Source organism: Mustela putorius, unplaced genomic scaffold (assembly GCF_011764305.1).
Source record: "Mustela putorius furo isolate JIRA1106 unplaced genomic scaffold, ASM1176430v1.1 tig00000174_pilon_pilon_pilon, whole genome shotgun sequence".
Lineage (NCBI taxonomy): Eukaryota > Metazoa > Chordata > Mammalia > Carnivora > Mustelidae > Mustela > Mustela putorius.
Window position 1 is genome coordinate 15,095,907 of NW_025421304.1, and position 22,330 is coordinate 15,118,236.

Genomic DNA, 22,330 nt, shown 5'->3' on the forward strand with positions numbered 1-22,330 from the left:
TTGTAGAGTTATCAAAGCAGCCAATACTTGGGTGTCCAAAATTAGTGCTGTAAGCATTTTTTTTAAATTTTAAAAGTAGGATTGCTTTTAATTAAAATCATTCAAAATTTTTGTATTTATATGTTCTTTTTAAGTTAAAAATTGAACAGCTGTTCAAAGATAAAATTTCTGTTGCCTCTGAGTTGGTGTGGTTAGAGTATAGTGGAAATGACTTCTACTTGGAAAATGAGAGTATGAGTTGTGATTTTCTTATGACCAGCCACATAATCTCTTGCCAGCCACCTTATATCTCTGGATGGGCTTTTGTTTCTTCACCTGTTCTAAAATTTTATGACAATTTTTATTTTTATCACCAGCATAGCTAATTGAGGCATTTTATATATATAAAATTTTATGGAGAGCTTTTACATGTTTTTGCTGTAGCTCACCCAGGTAAATTAATATCTGAATTTCTCATGTAGCATGAATTTATGGCAGAAAGTGTAATTTGTTGGGTTACACATAGATTCTTTTATAGACAATTCGTAATACTAAATAAAACTCATTATCCAGAATAAGAGAATAAATAACAGTAAGTGGTTGCCAGAGTGTATTGAGGGTTTTTTATGGGCCAAGCCCTATTCTTAGATCTCTGTATGTGTTCATTTATACCTCACGTGGAGATGAGAGACTAGTTCCAAATTGTATTATCTAGACGGGTAGAACTGATATTAGAACTAACTTTTGTCTTCTTAACTCTTGCTTTGTTATGCAAGCCCCACCCCCTAGTTGAAAGCCATTTCCTTAATATCTGCATAGGTTATCATTTGTGAAATGTACTAATATACATAACTGATTTTATTTAATCTTCGTAGCACTCTTTGAAACAGTGTTTTACAGATGAGTAAACTGTATAACATATGTGGGAAGTGATGAGTCTGGACTGAAATTCTTCTCTTTTCCTCCAAATTCTGTTTATTTGCACCGTGCCATTATTTTCAGCAAGCATAGGAAAGTGAATTCCGAGTTTCTTGAAGTGGTCAAAGCACTTTATTTTTTCCACTTTCATTTAAAGCAAATGTGGCATACATGTATATAAGATATTTATTTATACTTATTATATTTATTTATACTTATACTTATTTTGGCTTAGCTCTTCGTTTTTACTCATCTTTGTGGCATTTCTCAGGGGTTTTTTACTTACACTCAATGCCCTGCTTAGGGACTAGGTCAGTTTTCCCACTTATTATTTGAAACCCTCAGAAGATCAGGTGATTGTTTTTACACTAAACATTCATAAGCCTTTATTTGTGACTTATTTTGAAAAGAATCAGAGAACAAAATTAAATTTTTATTGAACCCAACAAAATATGATTCATAGGTTAAAAATCATGTGGAAAATGAACAAAGGATAAAGAATAAGAGGAGTTAGCAGCATAATCTGAAGAAACTGAAGAAAATATATTTTATTTGTAGGTGAGATTCCCCCTTTTATGAAGAGTCATAATCTGGCTCATCTTCTTAATATAATAACTGTACGATTCTCAAACTGCGTCTCTCTTTGACAAGATGGGCAAGCTCAGATAGAGCTTAACTTCTCACAGCAAGTCAGAGGCTTAGGGTTCACGTTCAGTCTCCAACTTGAATCCTTTATGGTTTTGAATGGCAGTGTGTTTTTTTTAAGGTCTTGTGCGTGTGTGTTCTTTCCTTGCTAGAGCTCTGGAAAGAGGCGTAGTCCTTATGTGTTCCTCCTACTAGGTGGGAAGGCTTGGGTTTTGCACTCTCTGGCTTCTGTGGGGGCATTTGTGAGCTGCCTGATGTATTTGACATCAGCGCGACAGCAAAGAAGTGTGTGAGCTGAGCAGTGTGTGGTAGGGCCCAGTTGTGTGGATTTACCTGTACGTCAGGCCAAGGAGCAGCAGTTAGCCAGACCTGACAGTCAAACACTGAGCACCTTCTACCTCCACTCCAGAGAGCATTTTAATGTTCTGTGTGTTTATTGACTAGTTGGCATTTGACACAAAAGAAGTTGTCAGAGCTGGGTTGTTTTTTTATTTTTCCCCTCTTCACTCTTTAGTGCGCTGGTCTATGAGAGTTTCCCCCAATACATACTGCATATCCCAAAGATACCCATTTTCTAAAACAAAGTAATGAATCATGGCGTCCGCATTTTTATACTGAATTTTACATTAAGAATTAGTAAGTAATATGTTTGTTAATAATAGGTAATGTGTTGGGACGCTTGGGTGGCTCAGTTGGTTAAGCAGCTGCCTCCGGCTCAGGTCATGATCCCAGCGTCCTGGGATCGAGTCCCACATCAGGCTTCTTGCTCGGCAGGGAGCCTGCTTCTCCCTCTGCCTCTAGCCTGCCACTCTGTCTGCCTGTGCTTACGCTCTGTCTCTCTCTCTCTAACAAATAAAATCTTAAAAAAAATAATAGGTAATGTGTTGAATAGGCAATCTGTTGACCTTGTATAAAAATGAAAATAGTACACCGGGAATGTTTTGAATAGCCTTGTTTGACCCATACCCCTTTCCAGTCATTTCCCACCTCTACCTCATAGGCAACCATGGTGGTCACATATCTTTTATGTTTCTGTATGCACATGGAAGCAGATAGCCTGTCTCTTGTCTTCTACTTCCTGAGATATTCTGGAGAGCTCTTCCTTTTGCTAAGGGAAGCTTTCTTATTCTTGTTAACCGTTGCAGTGTATCTCATTGTTTGTACATTGGATGTACCATGGTTTATTTTGCTATTCTCTGTGGATGGACACTTGCATTGTCTCTAATCTTTTTGTTGAGTTGAGATTACATTTACATACCAAAATACTCATTCTTTTAAAGTGTACAGGTAAGTGTTTCAAGTATGTTTCCAAGCTTTATTCCTACAAATAGTGATCCAGTGGGTAAAACTTGCACATACATTCTTCTGAACATTGTACAAGTATATCCAATGAAAAAAATCCTCAGAGGTGGGATTTCTGAGCCAATGGGCAAACACATTTATATTTGGATAGGAATTGTCGGTTGCTGTCCGTTGGTATTGAACTAATTTGCAGTCTAGAGTCTGAGAGGACTTTTTCTCCATAGTTGTGCTTGAAGTGACTTTGCCTTTTTATAAAGCAATTTTAATTCTTAAGAACTATGTGGAGTTCATGAACTACCAGTTTAATCTAATCTTAATTCCTGATTGAGTTCACCAAGGTGGAGATGACCCAAAAGTTCTTGTTAAGTCCATAAGTATTATTGTTTATAATTGATCTCATTAGTTAATTGGTAAAATTGTAGGCTGTGAATGTTGATACACAGAATAGATTACAGATGTGTGGTTTTAGGTGGAGTGACATCTGGATCCGCATTCTTGCCTGCCATGTAGATATAATGATGCTCACAGTATCAGAATTAAAATTTCCAGTGGAAAGAGACCATTTATATTCTCCTTGTCCTATAGTAGGGACATTCCTGTAAAATTTTATCCTTTTGATACAGCCTTCCAAGTTCTAATGTTTCATTGCCTGTCTGATACACTGGACTTCAACTGAGCTCGGAAGTAGGTTGTTTTTGTAATGATATAGCTTAAGTATTAATTATAAATAGAATTTCAGCCTCCAGTGATACATTTTGATCTGTGGAACAGGTCTCTTGCTCTTTATTCTCATTAAGATAGAGTCTTTAATTCCTTAGAGGTGTTGACCTTTGTGCTCCTTTTTATACGCAGATTAGCCTTATAGACTTGCCTGAAGAGATCTTCAGGTGGTATCTATCTATTTATTTATTTACTTATTTTAAGGTGATATTTTTAAGGCTTAGCCATTTCAAGTTTTGAGTTTTCATGTACATTTGAATTATTCAAGGATTTTAATAATGGGTTAAATTCTGTGAGGGGGCATTTAAGTATTCTACCTATAAAAAGGACTGGTAAAAGATTCATAGGAAAATACAGGCTTTCCTGAGGTCGCAGTGACAATTGCGTTATAGTTTTGATTAAATTTATGATGAAGTGTATAAATACATAAGTATATGCATGAAAATATCATTAGTTCTTTCTGTGCCCCAAATAATAGCTGATGTTGAAAACAGATAGGCCACTTAACCAATGAATTTATCTAAACTAATGGTTTCTGTTCGTATTCTAGGTTCTTCATAAAGGAAAACTATTAGTAGTTTAACTTTTAAGCCAGTCTTACTATTGTAGATGAGAAAATACCTTGAGTCCAAGCAGAAAGCTTTCATTAGATAAATAGATCAGACTTCTGTATGAGTAAACTCGAGTGTTTTGCCTCTCTTAGATCAACTGGTTGCTATATTTCTATTCCTTTTTTCTTTATTTACTTGAGATAATTTGCAAAAAGATACAGAAAGATGTAAGTTTGGCCCAAAGGGTATTTTCTCTGGATTACTCTGTGATAGGTCTGTGAAAGAAGGCTGCTTTATTGGGATAGGAGAAGGTGATGGGTTCCCTGTATCTGGTTGAGCAGGTTGCTGACTCATATAAAGACAGTGTCCATTGGAGCATGTGGGGGCTAAATTCCAGTTTGTGTTCCTCAAGCCATGCCCCATAGAACAGGGCTACAATGAATCACACCAAGGCATACCATTTTGTAATTCTTACAAAGGTGTTGATAACAGCCTGAATATGTGTCTTTTTATTTATTTGAAAATCAGTTGTTTCCACCTTTTCTGTCTTTTCCCCTTTGAGAAATTTTCTGTGGTATATAGATAATTCCTCTACGAGTGTGTGTCTTCATACACATACACACACATAATGCCATGTATATGCTAGGTGGACTCTTTCACTCTCTCTCTGTCGTGAGTACACACACACACACACACGCGCGCGCGCGTTAGGTATTCTTTGAAAAAAAATCCCTCTGAAGGAGGATATCACCTTATATATATTCGATTCTTTATGAAATAACTTCATAATATGGGGTCCTCTCTTAGTCACTTTGTTTGAACAGCATGGTACTGTTCTGGGAGACTTGGAAATGGCCTCAGACAGTGCTAGCGGTGGATGTTTGAAAATGTTTCTTCATAAAATTGGAAAAGAAAAGAAGCGAAGATGCTTAACACGGATTTAGCACTTATTCTAGAAATGAAAGATCACGTTAAAAAAGTAACATGTAAGTGGATACTGTATCAAATAAACATTTATAGGATGAATAAATCTTCCAAATATCCTGACATTGTGTAAATGGATACTGTGGTTTGATTTGCTATCTCCAGTGTTCGAGTGATAGAAGCATTCAGAAACTGCTGTGTCTCAAGAAGACTATACAGACAGGAAGGTTGCTCTGAAAAACTGTATAAGGTTTCTCAAAGAGTAATTCTAGTGATGAAAAAGACCCTGGTGTCAAAGAAACATGTCAACATTGGTGAATCAAATTGTTCATGGAATATGAGAGTGAATAAAACCATTATTTCTGAATTAATGCTTTATACAATGTGTAATTTAAATGTATATAATTAAATTAATACATTTTATAATAGGCATTTGGCTAATTTCTATCTCTAAAAGTTTCTACCTTCAGGTTGGCTAAGTTTGTCTTGATACTGTCTTACTGGAAAAATTAGGGGTTGTCTTATATTCTGATGACTTTATATTCAGTCACCTATATTCATAATTATTTCTAAACAGAAACTGAGGCTCCTGGAAGAGCTTGAAGATACGTGGCTTCCTTATCTGACCCCCAAGGATGATGAATTCTATCAGCAGGTAAGATCTTTTCATATTTGTATCAATTCGTATTGATTTGTTCTGATCTGTGAAGCAGCTGTGGTCTGGAGAGGTTAAATGAGAATGAAATGGTCTGATTTGGGCTTCCAGTTCACTCTTCACATCCCAGTTTCTTCCGATCTGTTTTCTGCTGTAAACTTAGGGCTTTGGCACAGCAGACTACCTTCTTTGTCCCCAAACTTTCCATGCTTGCTTCTACTTCCTTACCCCCACTCCGTTCTGTTTCTTTTGCACAGAATATCCTTTTGCCCCTTCCCTCATTGCCAGATGGCTAAGGCTTCACTTACACATTACCTTCTTTGTGAAAGTTTCCTTAACTTACTTTACCTAAAGTAGAATCGGCCACACTCTCTTCTGTGCTACTTGGACCTTGTAAATACCTCTGTCATGACTATCACATTGTATTGCAGTTATGGAGTTCGAAGTCTCTTTCCCTGAAGTAGTGGTAAAAACCTCAACAAACTGATTGTAGCAAAAGGGGAATTTTATTGACTTCCTTTAACTTAGATATCTAGGAGTACAGGGCTGAGTCCAACTTCTCAAAGGATATCATCTGGATCCCTGCTTTTCTCTGTGTTGTGGTTTGGCTCTCCCCTGTGTGACTCCATGCTGGCTAGGCTCTGACCTGCTAGCGTACCTAGGAGGAGTCTGACAGCCCAAGGGGTATGTGGTCTTAAGCACATGGGATCTTGGAAGAAGGTAGCCATTTCTTTTTTTCTGGTTCCATCTGATTTTCCTGGGAGTGATCTTTGGTTAGAATCCTGTGCCTATTCCTGAACCAGTCATTGCGTTCAGGAGTGTGAGATAGACTCCCATTTGCCCAGTCTCGTTCATGCACCCCCTTGTGGAGCTAAGTTCGGGTAGGACCATGTCCACTCAAACTGCATGGACTGTGAGTTGGATATGGATGGTTCCCCACAGGGAAATTGGAGTCCAAGGACGGAGGGGAAGGCATGTTGGGTGGGCACTAATAGTCCACATTCATCTATTCTTTCCTACCAGAATGTAAGCTCTTGGGGATAAGAATTGCACCCCTCATCTTTGTTTCTCCAGCACCTAGCAGGCACTTGTATATGATGATTCTCGGTAACCGTGGGAGGGAGACAGGAACGAAGAAGTTCATCCATCTAGCATTCAGGTCCCTGGACCTCCAGTTTACTCTCAGTTCCAGGACGCGTCTTTCACTGGATCAGTCCTTTTCTGGATTTCTCTGGTTTCTCCTTTTTGTCCCTCTTTCTTAATCCTTAGAGCTATAGCCCATTTTCCAACCAAGACATAAATCTGACCATGTCACCCCCCTGCTTCAAACCCGGCAGGGGCTGCTCCTTGCCTGGCTCTTGCCTTTCTAGTCTTATGTCCCCAACTCTTTCATCTTGTTACCTGCACTGGTCTTTGGCAGGAGCTCAGACTAGCCAGGCAGTCTCCTATTTTGGGCCTTCATGCTATATCCTCTGCTGCCTCGCCTCCTCCCTCCCTTGGTGAACTGTTACCCGTGAGCAATGTGTCACCTCTTGTAGGATGTCCCTGACACCTCCGCAGTGTGGAGACTTGTCTCTGCTCCCTCTTGTGTGCATCCGTAGCACTTTACATGCGCCTTTATTATCTCTGTGATTTTATTTTTACGTTTGTCTCCCCCATGCTCTGTGCTTTGTTTAGCGCCTGGCAGGTAGGTGGCTAGTGGGTGTTGCATTAATTTCCTTGGATGGGTGCGTGAATTAATGCATACATTTGTTAATTTAAAAACCAAGTTATGTAATAATGTTTTGTATGCTTTTAATTTTGATTTTATACACACATCCCTCTTCCCCAGGGAGGTGGCATCGGGCAAGGTTTGCAGGGTATATACAGAAATGTCGTATGCCAGCATGGTAGGGTTTTCTCTTTTGAGCTTTTCTGTTTTTCCAAATTGTCTTAAATGAACATGTATTCTTGGTAGTCAGAAAAACAAAACAAAAACAGTTATCTGAAGGACCCTTAAATAAGCCCACAAAATATGATCAGTTCTTAAATCCTTATTACTATTTTTATAGATAGAAGCCATCTGGTACGTGGTTGCACACACCATTGTGAAGCAGCTTCTGAGCCTTTTGGCTTTGGTAGGGTGCAAGTAGTGGTAGTACATGAAGAATTAAACACAGAGGTTATCAGCCACCGTGCGCAGAGCCAGTCCTACACCGGGGGATAGAAGCAAACTCAAAGGCCAACAACAACTATCAAGGCTGTTCTTTTACCTTTCCAAGACCCACAACAAGTCTGATACCAGTATCTAATCCCTTTAAGTGCACCTTGTAATAAGGGTTAGTGTTTCAAGAGACCTTTAGTAAAGGAAATCTATTCTCTTGAAAGACAAAGTGAAAATACTTTTTTAATGACATGAATAAATAGAAAGTTTGGATTGACTCGGGGTCCCTTAAACAGGCCCTGGCCACAGGAATGCCCATCCAGCTGCCAGGCACGAAAGCAAGACTTTTTCGCAGCTTCCTTTTTGGGTGTGTGTGTTGACCCTTACAGTGTGGAGTTCAGTCCTCGCAACTCGCTTGTGCATTTATGCCACAAATGTTCATTCAGTCACTGCTCTTCTTTAGGCTTTCAGTGTTCGAGGTAGGTATGATCTTCCTTTTCTAGAAATTTCTTTTAGATCCACACAAAGCTCTGTGTCTGAGCAGCAGAGGTGGCCCAAGCCCACCTCTGCTTGTCCAAGCAGGGACTCCGAAGGCCCCTGCTCTTTCTGCTCTGTTGTGTGCCTCCCAGAATACCGTGCTCAAATTCAGAACACCTTCAGAGGCATTTTTTGGTTTCATCTGATAAGACCATGGAGAAAATAATGAAACAACAACAAACCCGAAATAGAAAGTAGAGAGAACTTCTGTATGTTCACCACAGAGCACAAAGAAATGAGGAACTACATAGTCCAAAACAAACCCGGGCTTCCAGATCTATAAGTGCTACCTCTCGCATCCAGAGAAAACGCCTCTCTCCTCAGTATGCCCCCTTGCTTTCGAGTACTGTGTACTTTCCACGTACTGTGTTGTTCTGGCACTGCTCGCTTTTGTAGATGCTTGTAAGAAGAATGTTCTGGACGTAGGGAAGAGCAGAGCCCCAGAGGTATCTGAAGAGGAGCCCCCAAGGCCAACACGCCTGGAGCAAAGCGAGAGAGTTGAGAACAGAAGGGATGAGGTCAGAGAGCCGTGGCCCGATGATAATGGGAACTTGCCGTCTTTGCCTAGTATGTCGGCTGTGACTCTGAATGACACGAGAAGCTGTGAGACGGTTTGGAGCACAGGTGTGACAAGTTCTGAGTCACATTTTGGTGAGGATCCATTTTCTAGGATCTCCTGCTGTTCATTCTCTTCTCCAGGGGCAACCTTCCTTGTGCTGTTTACTGAACAAGAAATCCTGCTGTCTTCCCCTTCCATTGCTTCATCCCTCATTCAGGTGCCGGACCCTGGCAGGTCTGCCTTTTCATAAGCCCTCAGAGTGTTTCTTCTTTTCATTCAGGCCCTCATTTATCATCTTAGACCAGCACAGTTTTCCTGTTCTACCTGGTGGTCCTTGTGCCCTCTCCATTACCATCAATATTGTGTTCCTCTTAATTTGTTTGACTTGTCACTCCTTACTTTATAAATTTTGCTCAGTCCCTCTTGCCTGTAAGGTAGAGTTCACCCTCCTCAACGTGACCTCTAAGGCCACTGACCATGTGACCCTAGACTACCTCTCTGTCTCATCTCTACCCATTGCCTAACATGGAGAGCGACCATAGACTATCCTGCGGAGTGTCTTGCTACATCCTGGGTCTGCTCCTATCTTTCATCCTTCCATGCCTTTGTGCATGTTATTGCCTGGGCGTGGAGCACCCTCGTCCCCTCTTCTGTCTGGCCAGCATCTACTCACCCTTGAAGACATTGCTGATATATGACCACTTTGGTGAAGATACTGGCAAATGCCACCTGTTTTATTTTCAGAATATATTCAAAATGCAGCCACCTTCCTGCACCTCTGGCATCTACCCTGTGGCCAGAGCTCCCATCGTCTCTTCCTGAGATGTTTGCAAAGCCTTCTGTCTGTTTCCCCACAGTGTCTGTTGCAGTGCTCTTTCTGAAACCTCCATCAGCTTATTCTTCTTTATTGCTCAAAAGGGCTTCCCATCGTGTTCAGAGTAAAAGCCGAGGACTTCCATTTACCCACAAAGCACAGGAAGAGCTGGTTCCCCACTGCTTCTCCCAGCTCGCTCCCTGCCTTTGTCGCACCTCCTCTCGCCACCCTGAGCAGCAGGCAAGCACACTGCTGCCCCCGCCCCCACCCCGGTCCTTTGCACTGAATGTTCCCTTTGCCTGGGACTCTCCCCTGCCCAAGGTATCCGCGGGGCTTTTGTATCTTCATTTCTTGAATTTCTCTGCTTGGAAGTCATCTTATCAAAGGCCCTCTCCTACTAGCCCGTGTGAAGCGGGAACATCACCACTGGCATTCTTATCCTACCTATCTGGGATTTCTTATATTCCATAACCCTTATCATAATCTAAAGACTATTTTACTAAATAAATAAGTCGATAATAAATTTATAAAATACTATGGATTTGATGAGCCCCATATATCCTATATATTTTTATACCATATACATGAATATGAGCTCCTGGAGAGCATATCAGAGTTTCGTTCTCTTCTGTGTTTGCAGCGCCTCATGCTTTGCAAATAGTGTATGCTCAATAAATACATATTGAATACATGAGAATTTTCCAGATTCCCTTCCTGCTCCTTTATTCCCTACTCCCACAATAGTGTTTTCATACTTCCCTCGTGATAAGTCTTTCTTTAGCTACTGGTTTTAAATTTTATTTGTACTGTTAAATTATGAGATGCCTTGAAACAGGAGCTACCTTGTTTTTAAACATTGTATTTATGGCACTTAATGCAGTATCTCGTAGGGAACAGATATTCAGTACATTTTAAATAAACAAAAAAATGAACCACTGGATTGAGGCACCTGCGGAGCTCAGTCAGTTAAGTGTCCGGACTCTTGATTTCAGCTTCGGTCTAGATCTCAGGGTCATGAGTTCAACCCCCCCACACTGGGCTCCATGCTGGGGATCAAGCCTACTTTAAAAAAACAAAACAAAACTGCTGAGTGAGTGAATGAACGAGCAGACATCTGTGGGTCACTTTGTAGCAAACTACATGTTATCCCAAGACTCAGCTGTGGTAGCTGTAGCAGGGTGGGTAGAGTGACCTCAGACTGGAGAGCCTGCTTTGGAGACAGCTTGGCATCAGGCAGCAAAAGGTTGGCTGGTTAGGCCAGATGTATCCAGCCCACTTGTCTTGGGATGGCTACCAAGACATAAGCATGTTACAATGAAAATTGTATAGAAAATGTTATGACTGTTAATGTATACATTTACCAGCGAAATCTATTAACAGCCAGACTAGAAATACAGTCCCTTGATATCACAATACTTTGTTTGTTTATTGTTTACTTACATTAACATATAATATATTATTTGCCTCAGAGGTACAGGTCCATGAATCATCAGGCTTCACAGCATTCACAACACTTTTTAAATGAAGTACATTTCCCAAGTCAGTTGAAGATTTTAAATTTAATTTCACTCTACTGAGAGTTGAGTTCCACTGGTCTCATTTAGATGAATCCTGTATAACTGGTCTCTTATCCATTTAGCAACATGTCTGTCCTCTCTGTATGGTGAAATTCTTTCAGAACCATCCCTTGATATGAGAGCAGAAGCAGTAGAATTTTTATATAATGGCTCAACATAGGTGGAAAATAAAGCTTATTCTCCAGAAAACCTAGCATTCCACATGTTTTGGCCATCGAGAAAGGCCTGGCGTGTTGGTGGTTTGTATCTAAAATACCTTTCCAACTGCTTATTAAAAATCTTCATTTAGATCATGAAACCTTTTGTAGATCTCAAAAGATATATTAGGTGACCAGACAACTATTAATACAATTGCGTGACTCTATACTTGGCAAAACTTGAATGGAATTCAACAACAAAAAAATTCTGACATATTAGAAAATCTGCCAGCAGCCGTTCCAATTTCTTGTATGATATCTGCTGTTTTAAATGTACCTGTCTAAAATGGAAAGGGAACTTACTTGTTTGCCAGAATGAATTAATATTCAATTATTTAACGTTCAGCTCTTTTCCAGAGTTACTTGTAGTTCTCTTTAAAGAAGTACTACATGGTACTTTTAGGGATCAGGCATTAGTCTAATTACTTGCTAAATAATTAGAGTGGGCATTTAGGATGGAGGATTTTCTTTTTCTTTTCTTTTCTTTTTTTTTTGAGATAGTGACCAAATTCACCAGTTCTTATTATTTGTATTTCTTGTGTTAAAATCATAATTTCCTAGAGCATTCAGCAGCATTACAAATGAGATTTAAATTAGAACCAGAAGTTAATATTGAAACATTTTGAAAATTCAGGGTCATCGAAAAGAATCTCCTGGCAAATGTAAGAAATGTAATGGAAATTAAGAAGTTTTGAATGCAACATCTTTTCCCTGACTTTCTTTCTTTTTTCCCCCTGATTTTCTAATTTAAAAAGCTTTTTATATTTACTTCAGCACATTTGAAAAATACATAGATGGCTAAAAAAGAAAATTAAAATTATGCCCAAGTTTGCCACCCAGAGATAACCACTATAAACTCATGACCATATTTTTTCCCCCCAGTTTTCTTTTCTGTATTTATCTGCTATTTGTTTTCACTTCAAGCTGAGATCCTGTTGTCTCAATATCTGGTTACTAATTTCTTGTTTAGTAGTACTTCGTTATTTACATTTTTCACAGAACAGTGCATAAATTTTTCTAAAGTTTGTTACTTTAGTATTCCATCCCATGAATGTACCATTTTACCTCTAATCCCCTGTTGGACATTTCTGTGGTTTTTAGCTCTTAATTATTATAAAAAAAAGTATGACGAATGTCCTTGTAATCTTGGTACATTTCTCTATTTCCCTGTGATAAATTCTTAGAAGTAGGATAACTGGATTGAAAGATATGCGCATACTTAGGTTCTGGTGAATTTTGTCCAACTAGCCGTAAGCCAGGTTGCAATAATTTGCATTCCTAATTGTAGACTATCAGAATATTTGATTTTGCCTCACCAGCAATGTGTATTACTATGATAAAATTTTATTTTTTGCAAATTTTATAGGCAGACTAAATTAAATGCAATTTAATACCAATTATGTTAATTTACATTTTTTCCTGACTTCAGTACAGTACATTTTTTCTATATTTAGGAGTCTTCTCTGTTAATTTATGTGAATTTCTCTATTGATATGTATTATGTATGTGTGTGTGTATACATATATATATTTATCTATTTATATATATATTTAAATTTGGAAAGGTTCTTTATTAAGAATATTAAGACCATTTTTGCCATCTAAATTGCAAATAGTTTTTTCCAGTTAGTGTTTGCCTTCTTATTTTATAATTCTTTTTATGCAAAAGTTTAAAATTTTGTACATTCAAATGTATCAATCTTTTAAAAACAGTTTAGTGGTGAGCTGTCTTTATGTACAGTTTACATACCATAAAATTCACCTTTTAAGATTATACAGTTCAGTAGTTTTTGGTAAATTTGTAGAGTTGTGGAACCACCACCGCAGTAGTTTTAGAATATTTCCAAACCCCCAAAAGATCCCTCCTGCCTCTTTTGCATTTGTTGGCTTTCTTTCCCATTCCCAGCCCAGACCCTCACTAATCTGTTTTCTATCAATCTTAGATACTTTTTTATTCTCTTACTCTTAGAAACAAGTCTGAGCATTTATATTTGGGCCAGCCAAGGGCTTGGGGATATAGTGAAGAATAAAATTGCTACCATGTCCTCCTTCTGGGAGATTCAGTCTTGTGGGACAGATGATTAAACAAATAATAGTTCAAAGAAATATGTACTTACAGATTGAGAAGTGCTGTGAAAGAGAAATGAGACGTGTGTGATGCATGATAATGGGGGATACGTATTTGAGGAGGGCAGTGCAGGGAAGGATTCTTTGAGAAAGCGGCCTGGAGGATGAGAAGGGCCTGGCAGGTATAGATTTGGGAGGAAGAGCCTGTCCTGAAAGGAGAGGTGCTGAATGCTGGCCTCTTGAGGCCTGTGGGAAAAGAGGCCCTTGTGGTCAGAGGGGAAGGCACTTCAAAGATCAGTTAAAAAAAAACAGGGAGGGCGGGGATACTTTCCCATGTCATTATTATTGTTTTATTTTTAGAATGTTCTTTTTAATGTCAAGGTATTTACATGTGATGCTCATACGGCTATGTGAATTTCCCAGGTCCTTCGAGTTGTTATTCCCCTGTGTTAAATCCATCTTCCACAGTCTCCTGCCCCTCTGTATAGGGAATGATGACTGTAAGCTGTGTGTAGGAGTGTGTGTGTGTGTGTGTGTGTGTGCGTGTGTGTGTCTATCTGTATTATCTCCAGTCTTCCTCTTTTCAGTCCCAGAGGGAGTGCATTCCCAAATAAAGTTCTTGGGAATTATCTTACTTTTCATTAATATTTTATACTGAGGATTATTTAAAGAACCCCAGAATCGTTAAGGAAGTATGGAGACATTTTCTTCTTAACCACTGCCGTCGGTTAGACGTGCTTTAGGTGTGCTGAGGCCTCAGGGACTTGCTCAGAGAATAACCAGTTTAGTGATAGAATTAGAGTTACTGCTCATGGCTCCAGAATATTCCATTGCTGCTAAATAGATGACATTGCTCTCTTCATGAGCGGCATAAACAGGAAGTAGGATATTTCTCTTTTTATTTTTCAAATGGGATAAACGAGTATAGAAGCTATAAATCCTAAATGCTTCCCTGACAGTCCCAATGGCCATTCATAGTGGTGTGCCACATAACTCTCCTCTCTGTCACTTTAAATTTATGATCACACATCTCAGATAGTCACTCTGAGAAGCAAGGCAATCCTACTGCGCTTTCCTAGTAAGATCATTTTTCCATATGCAGCCTTGATGACTTCATTTTTCTTCCGCGTGCATAGACGTCCCGCGTCCTTTCTATTTCCTGCATTCTGGAGCAGGCAGAATGGGCTAGATAATGCTGTAGTAACAGACATCCCTCAAATCTTCCCCCTGCGCTATTTTTTCCTCATTCTACATATCATTTGTGGGTTGGCAGAGAATCGCCACCCATGAAAGTAGTAACTTGGAGATCTATGTAGCTACCAGCTGGTGACTAGCCAAGAAGAGCGTTTCAGAGGGTGTGGTACTGGCAACGAAGCGATAGCCATCATTTTTCTGGACACAAATAGTCACATGTTTCATCCAACATGAGGGGGCTAGGAAGCGTAATTCCCCACATTGCGTCCAAAAAGCTGAGTGATGGCAGAGGAGTCCAGAACTGTCTGGCAAGCAGTTCATGTGACCAGCACACATTCTTAGCTAGTGATTTGTTTTGCATTTTCACTGCGAAAAATTGGAGTGCTCCTCTCTCTATCCCTCTAAAAACTCCCTGAAACTTTTACCTGTTTGCCTATTACCAAGTTTACAGTCCTCTGTGAATTTAGATGTTAATTAATTTATTTATTTATATTTATTTATTTTTTAAAAAGATTTTTATTTATTTATTTTACAGAGAGATATCACAAGTAGACCGAGAGGCTGGCAGAGAGAGAGGGGGAAGCAGGCTCCCTGCTGAGCAGAGAGCCCGATGCGGGGCTCGATCCTAGGATTGAGATCATGACCTGAGCCGAAGGCAGAGGCTTACTTAACCCGCTGAACCACCCCTCTCCTTCCAGTTTATTCCAATGTAGGAAATATCTTTCTTCTGATCCAAATGGTTTTTGATCATATAGTCCTGTCAGTAACAAATGTGAAGCATATACAGTGGTATCCTACTAAGTGTTTAAAAATGGGCTGTTTGGGAAGAAATAAACCAGCCTCGATTTTGAGTGTTTCCTGATGTCTGTGATGTAAATACTTCTTCATGGCCAATTTCAGGCTACCGTCTTCACATCACTGAATGTAGATGGGAAGAAATGTACACAGCAGGTTTCCCAAGGGGATATGAAGTGACTCCAGCACTCTACCGATAGTTCTCCATAAAATAGATGGATTATCTGTTTCCTTGTGTCTGTTTTATAATTGACATGTGTATGTGTCTGTATATATTAAATGTGTGTATGTGTGTGTATATATCACACATATATGTACACATATTTTAGTAAAGCTTGATTTTTTTTTTCTTTAGGTCAAAAACAAAACAGTTCTGCTATCTTCTCCCCACCACCTCTGGTGGGTGGTCACACGAACCCCACATGATTTATTCACATACTTGCCTTGGGAGACTCCTGCTTTGGCCGCTCAAGGATTTTGCTCCTGTAGTTCATGACCCCGTGTCCTACAGCATCCTCCTCTTCCCAAGAATATCCTGGCAGGCTCTGTTGTGTCCCCCCCCCCCCCATCTTCCAGCGCTGAAGATGGTCCCCCAATCCGGTATCGGCCTTCATCGACAGCTGCGTTTTTCTGTTCCCCTTTGGAGCGTGACGCCCGAGACAGACATTCAGAACACGGCGCCTCTTCTGCTGCTCTGTCATGCCGTCTGCAGCTGACTCTCATCTGAGACTCTCATCGCCCCCACTCTGCTGAAATGGCTCTTGTCATGGTCATCAGTGATGTCCACGCTGCCACATCTCGGGGAGCGTGTCTGTCCTCATCTCACGTGGCCTCCCAGGGGTGGTCGCTTACTCCATCCTTCTTGAAGTGCCCCTGTCTTGTGACTCCTGCATTAGTACTCTCCTAGTTTTCTCCCTCAGAGATCTCTTTGCTCCTTTCCTCTGTGACTCAGGAAATGCCGTCGGCCCCCTTCTGGGTTCACACGATTTCCCTGGGAGGGCCCATTCATTTTTAGGTCTTTAAAAACCACAGCTGTGTGGGGCGCTTGGGTGGCTCAGTGTGTTAAGCCTCTGCCTCCGGCTCAGGTCACGATCTCAGGGTCCTGGGATTGAGCCTCACGTCGGGCTCTCTGTTCAGCAGGGAGACTCTTTGCCCCCCTTGTTGGGCTCCCCCTTCTGCCTGCCTCTCTGCCTGCTTGTCATCTCTCTCTCCATCAAATAAATAAATAAATAAAATCTTTCAAAAACAAAAACATACAAACCCACAGGTGTGCTGACACCTGCCACCTGGATTTCCAGGTGTGTCTGTGCAGTGCCTCCTCCACCTCCCCCTGTGCTTCCACCTGAAGATTTCGTAGGTATTTTAATGGTTACAGCTCCAAAATGGAGCTCCTCATTCCTTCCAATTCTTCCACTAGCAGCCCTGTTTTATCCTAGTCTTTCTTATTTAAAAAAAAAAAAATGAAGGAGTGCTTGGGTGGCGCAGTTGGTTAAGTGTCCAGCTCTTGGTTTTGGCTCTGGTCATGATCTCGGACTCTGCACTTAGCATGGAGTTTGCTTGAGACCCTCACCCTCTGCCCCTCCTCCTCGTGCATCCACACATTCTCTCTCTCTCTCTCCAATAGATAGATAAATCTCAAAAAAAAAATGGTAAGCTGTTTATTCAGTTATTAAATCCAAAAACCTGAGAGTCATCCAGAACTGCTTTCTTTTCTTTGCCTTCACGTTGAGTGAAGCACTCAAGTTAAGCGGTTAAGCACTGCCTGTGCTCTGCCTATAAAATACGTATTTCACCTTTCCATTTATCTCTGTCTCAGATATGGACCATTGTCGCTTTTCTTCTCAGAGATTCTAATAGCACCTGACAGGATTTCTGCTTTCACATTTGGCTCTTTCCAGTCTGTGCCCGGTATCGTAACTTAAGAGTGATTTTTATAAAATGTAAATCGAGGGGCGCCTGGGTGGCTCAGTGGGTTAAGCCGCTGCCTTCGGCTCAGGTCATGATCTCAGGGGCCTGGGATCGAGTCCCGCATGGGGCTCTCTGCTCAGCAGGGAGCCTGCTTCCCTCTCTCTCTCTCTCTGCCTGCCTCTCTGCCTACTTGTGATCTCTGTCAAATAAACAAATAAAATCTTTAAAAAAAAAATGTAAATCGAATTACTCTTCTCCCCTTGGTTCCTGTAGCACACTTCGAGTCAATTCCCGATTCCCTGCTTTGACCTGCCAGGCTCTGTGTGGTCCAGCTCTGCCTTCCCTTCAACCTCACTACGTGTCACTCTGCCTTTGGCTCTTTTGCTCTAGTAAAATAGGCCTTCTTTATGTTTCTAGAATAGTCTGGTCTCTCTCCTCAGCCCCTTTGTGGTTTTTTTGTCCCTTTCCCAGGAAACTTTCTCCCCAGCTTGTCACATGGCTAGCACCTCCTTTTCCTGAAGATCCCAGCTTAAATGCCAAGTCCTTAGAGAGTCTTCCCTCATCTGTGACATATTTCTTGCTGGTTTGTTTCTGTCCTAGTACTTAATGCAATTTGAGATCGCTTTTCCTTATTTATTACCTGATCTGGTAGAAGGCTCTGTGAGGGCAGGAACCTTATCTCTGTCTCATGTTTGGTGGGTACTCTGGAGACATACATTGAATGGAAAATAAATGTATGGAGGAATAAATAGTCTTGCCTTGTTTATCATATAAACGGTAATCATTGAATGAAGATATAGAAGGAACGAGTCTTAAAAAATGGTGGGCTGTACAGGACTGTGGAGGTACCAATCAGATTAAACTTTACAAGGGTAAAAGGTAAAATCCTGTGCTTTGGTTAAAAAAAAAAAAAGTCCATTTCATTGTGCAGAATCAGGGAACTCTGGCTTGTCACCCGTTCATAAGTCCTAGGAGACAGAAGTGGTGGCTGAACAGGTAATGAAGAATTTATTGCCACTTTGGCAAGAAATCTGTGTTTCCATATTAGAGGAGGGACCATCTGACAGTATTCTCCTCCAGTGACACCAATAGAATGATCACAGCTTTCTCAATCGCAGTGGACCACCCCCTTTATGCACTCATTCATTCAACATTTACTGAATACATTCTGGGCACTCGTATTATTGTTGTAAGCAAAATTCTCCACGCTCTAGTGTTCATGGGATTTGGTAACTAATTCCCAATGAGAAGTGACTTCTCCTTCAGGGAAAGTATCAGAGGAGATAGAAGTTCGTTGTTGATTGGGAGGCAGGGCGATCTTGTGGTTTAGAACTCCCGCCCTGGAACCAGACTCAAGCCCAGAGGCTTCAAAGCCCAGTTCCACTGGGTACCAACACTAGACTTTGGGCAAGTGTTTACAATGTCTCCGTGCTTCCAGATTCTCCTGTAGCAACCGGAGACAGTAACAGTACCATCACACAAGGCTGTGAGTGGCAAATGAGTCCATGTGTCTAAATCAGTTAGAATAATACCTGGCCCTTAGTAATCACTTAATAAATAGGCAGTAAGCCATTAATTAGTAAACTTGGGGTGTCTGGAGGGCCAGCGTTTGGAAGACTGATGGCAGGGAGAAGTGGCTGTAGACGGAGCCGGGCAGATCAGAGCACAAATGATTATTATTTTGTTTATAGTAAAGATGAATCCCTTGAGCTGGCACTTGAAAATGACCGCATGGTCAATGGCACTTGAAAATCTTGACCGCATGGTCAATGTCACATGACCTAACATGTGAGGCTGGAGAGATACGGGTCCTGTTCAGAAATGTTACCTGCCGGTTGTTTGTTTGTTTGTTTGTTTTTCTCCCCTCCGAAATGCTGACAGAGCATCACAGTTCTGGAAATGATAAACTCCCAGCACTCCATGAGCCCCTCTTTTTTTTTTTTTCTTAAGATTTTATTTATTTATTTGACTGACAGAGATCATAGTTAGGCAGAGAGGCAGGCAGAGAGAGAGGGGGAAGCAGGCTCCCCCCAAGCATAGAGCCCGATACAGGCATGACCTGAGCTGAAGGCAGAGGCTTTCACCCACTCAGCCACCCAGGCGCCCCTGAACCCCTCTTCTTGCTTCGGTTTTGTTTCAGTGGCAGCTGAAGTACCCGAAACTGATTCTCCGCGAGGCGGGCAGCGTCCCCGAGGAGCTTCACAAGGAGGTGCAGGAAGCCTTCCTCACGCTGCACAAGCACGGCTGCTTCTTTCGGGACCTGGTCAGGATCCAGGGCAAAGACCTGCTCACGCCCGTGTCGCGCATCCTCATCGGCAACCCTGGCTATACCTACAAGTACCTCAACACCAGGCTGTTCACGGTGCCCTGGCCGGTGAAGGGCACAAGCCCCAAGTACGACGAGCCGGGCATCGGGGCCGCCTGTCAGACCTTCCTTAAGCTCAACGACTACCTGCAGACAGAGACGGTCCAGGCTTTGGAAGAACTCGCGTGCAAGGAGAAAGCCAACATCGATGCCGTGCCCGTGTGCATAGGTCCAGACTTCCCCAGGGTCGGGATGGGGTCCTTTGACGGGCAGGATGAGCTGGACATGAAGAACAGAGCCGCCTACAACGTCACTTTGTTGAATTTCATGGATCCCCAGAAAATGCCCTACCTGAAGGAGGAGCCTTACTTCGGCATGGGGAAGATGGCCGTGAGCTGGCACCACGACGAGAATCTGGTAGAACGCTCGGCGGTGGCCGTGTACAGCTACAGCTGCGAAGAAGGTACAGTGCACTCCGGGGACACGCAGCCCTGGAGGCTCCAGAGGCATGTGTGTGTGTGTGTGTGCACGTGTGTGAGAGTGTGTGTACACGTGCAAGGGTGTCGCGTGTCCTTTCTCAGTTTGCCACCCCCAGGTATCTGCAGAGTGCACGTCTTTCTCATCTAGCGCTCTTACCTCGCTCATTGCCACACTGGGCTCCCATCGAATATTTCCGAGTGTAAGCACTGCTGTCACTTCATCTTTCTCATTGCCCGGGAGAGCCACGTCTTGGTTTCACACAGCTGCCTCTCCGTACAGCTCGGCGTACACTGTACAGTTGCTATAATTAACTTGCTGATAAAGGGCTGGGAAAACAAAAAATCTGTCAAATCTTTCCAGGTTCCCACAGGTGCACATTTCCAGCCTTGCCAAAATACTCTATTGTGGTTGATATCACTGTCTTGATGGGAGTGATTTGTCAAATACGGACTTGTTCTTGGCTTCACAGAGATTTGACTACTGTCCTTCCTTGCCAGAAACAGTCGAAGTGGGTTCTGTAAGCAGACAGTTGCCTGTTTTTAAGAAACGCTCCAGCCTCCGTCCCCCCCCCCAAATCAGCTCTGCAGTTTTAGACCTAAAAGAGGTGCTGTGGGTTAACTTGTTCTTGAAGTTTCTGAAATTTGGCCCCCTTGGAACAGAGATCAGAGGCTACCTTTTTTGTGGCGTCCTGGAACTTTTCTCCGTCTTTTGTTCCATTTCTGTGTGTTTAGGGTCTCCATTGTTTTTCAGCCCCGGGGTATAAAGAGACAGTTGAGCCAATCCAGGGCGCGCATGACCATTGCTGACTTTGTTCTTTGCCTGATCATTTGACAAAGAAATACAAGACACCAGTATTAGCTTTGTTGTCTCTTTATCTCTTCTACCTGTTTATTGAAAGATGCTTGGAAAACCAGAATTCTAGACATCCCATCAGGGAACGAACTGGAGCTTTGGAGGGTCTGTGCCTTCCGAAAAACGGTTTTTTAATTGGAGGTCATTATCGCTTTGTATGCTTTTTGTTTATGAAAATGACTGCTTTATGAAAGGGGTTTTTAAAAAGAAGTTTTCATGATTCTCTTTACATTTCTTCCCATTTCCCCACCTCCGACATTTCCTCAGGACAGCTAAAATATCTTCTAGCTTTACCTCACGTCTTCGGCCCGGAACAAGGAACTAGTTTAGCAGTTGGAGATTTCGCCAGTTTCCCTGGCACCTCAAATAATGATGCTGACCTGAGAAAATTGCTTGAAGGGGATTTGATGCTGTCCTAATGGAAAGAACTGAGATCCTCTGATCTTTACTAAGGCGTTGCCAGGGATTTAAGAACGATCACATCCAAGAACTCTGGTGGGAAGGAACAATGGATCCCGTTTGTTAGTTTCCTTCTGAAGGAGGCAGCTCTCTGAAGCCAAGGCCGTTGAGGCCGTGGTATGTGATAGCTCAAACCATGACAAAGATGTCTTTGTGCTCCCACCTCCTCTTAGCCCTACAGTTTAATAGTCCTTTTGTACTCCCAGAGCGTGGGTGATCGAGTCTTTTTTGAAACCTAGAATATCGTTCAGAAAGGAATTTAAATTTTGAATGAATGCTTTCTGTGGTCGGGAGTAGTTAGGACTGATAAAGTATACAAGTATACAATACATAAACACATAAAAGTTTATCCTTGCAACTGTCATCAGGAGGAGGAACTGAGGAATTAGAATCCATAAGAGCAGCAGGATTCCTTTGTTCTCTTAGAACAAATCCCAGAGAATCCCAGAACTCTATCTAATAATAGTAAGTGCAGTGCTGGGGGGGGGGTCTCATTTATTGAGCACTTATTCTGTGCGGGGTGTTGATGTAAGCATTTACACGTATTAACCTGCTTTCTTTTTATAACAGCCCTGTCCATCACTACTGCTATTTCCTCATTTTACAGATGAGAGCACTGAGGCACAAAGGGATGATTAACTTTTCCATGGGTATGTAGCTAGTAATCAGCAGAGGTGGGATTCGAACCCAGACATTCTGGCTTCAGAGTTCTAACAGTTAAGGCTAACTGCCTTATGAGCAGATTTTCCT

The 22,330-nt window shown here is 41.6% G+C and overlaps 1 protein-coding gene across 3 annotated transcripts in view; it reads left to right on the forward strand.

Moving 5' to 3' along the window:
• FTO (FTO alpha-ketoglutarate dependent dioxygenase) overlaps positions 1-22,330 on the forward strand; it is a 373,941-nt gene that overhangs the window by 101,914 nt on the left and 249,697 nt on the right. For all 3 annotated transcript variants that reach the window (XM_004744190.3, XM_045076078.1, XM_045076079.1), the window contains 2 exons: positions 5,617-5,694; positions 19,625-20,252. In XM_004744190.3, coding sequence (XP_004744247.1) covers positions 5,617-5,694; positions 19,625-20,252 — 706 coding nt within the window. The remainder of the gene's footprint in view (positions 1-5,616; positions 5,695-19,624; positions 20,253-22,330) is intronic.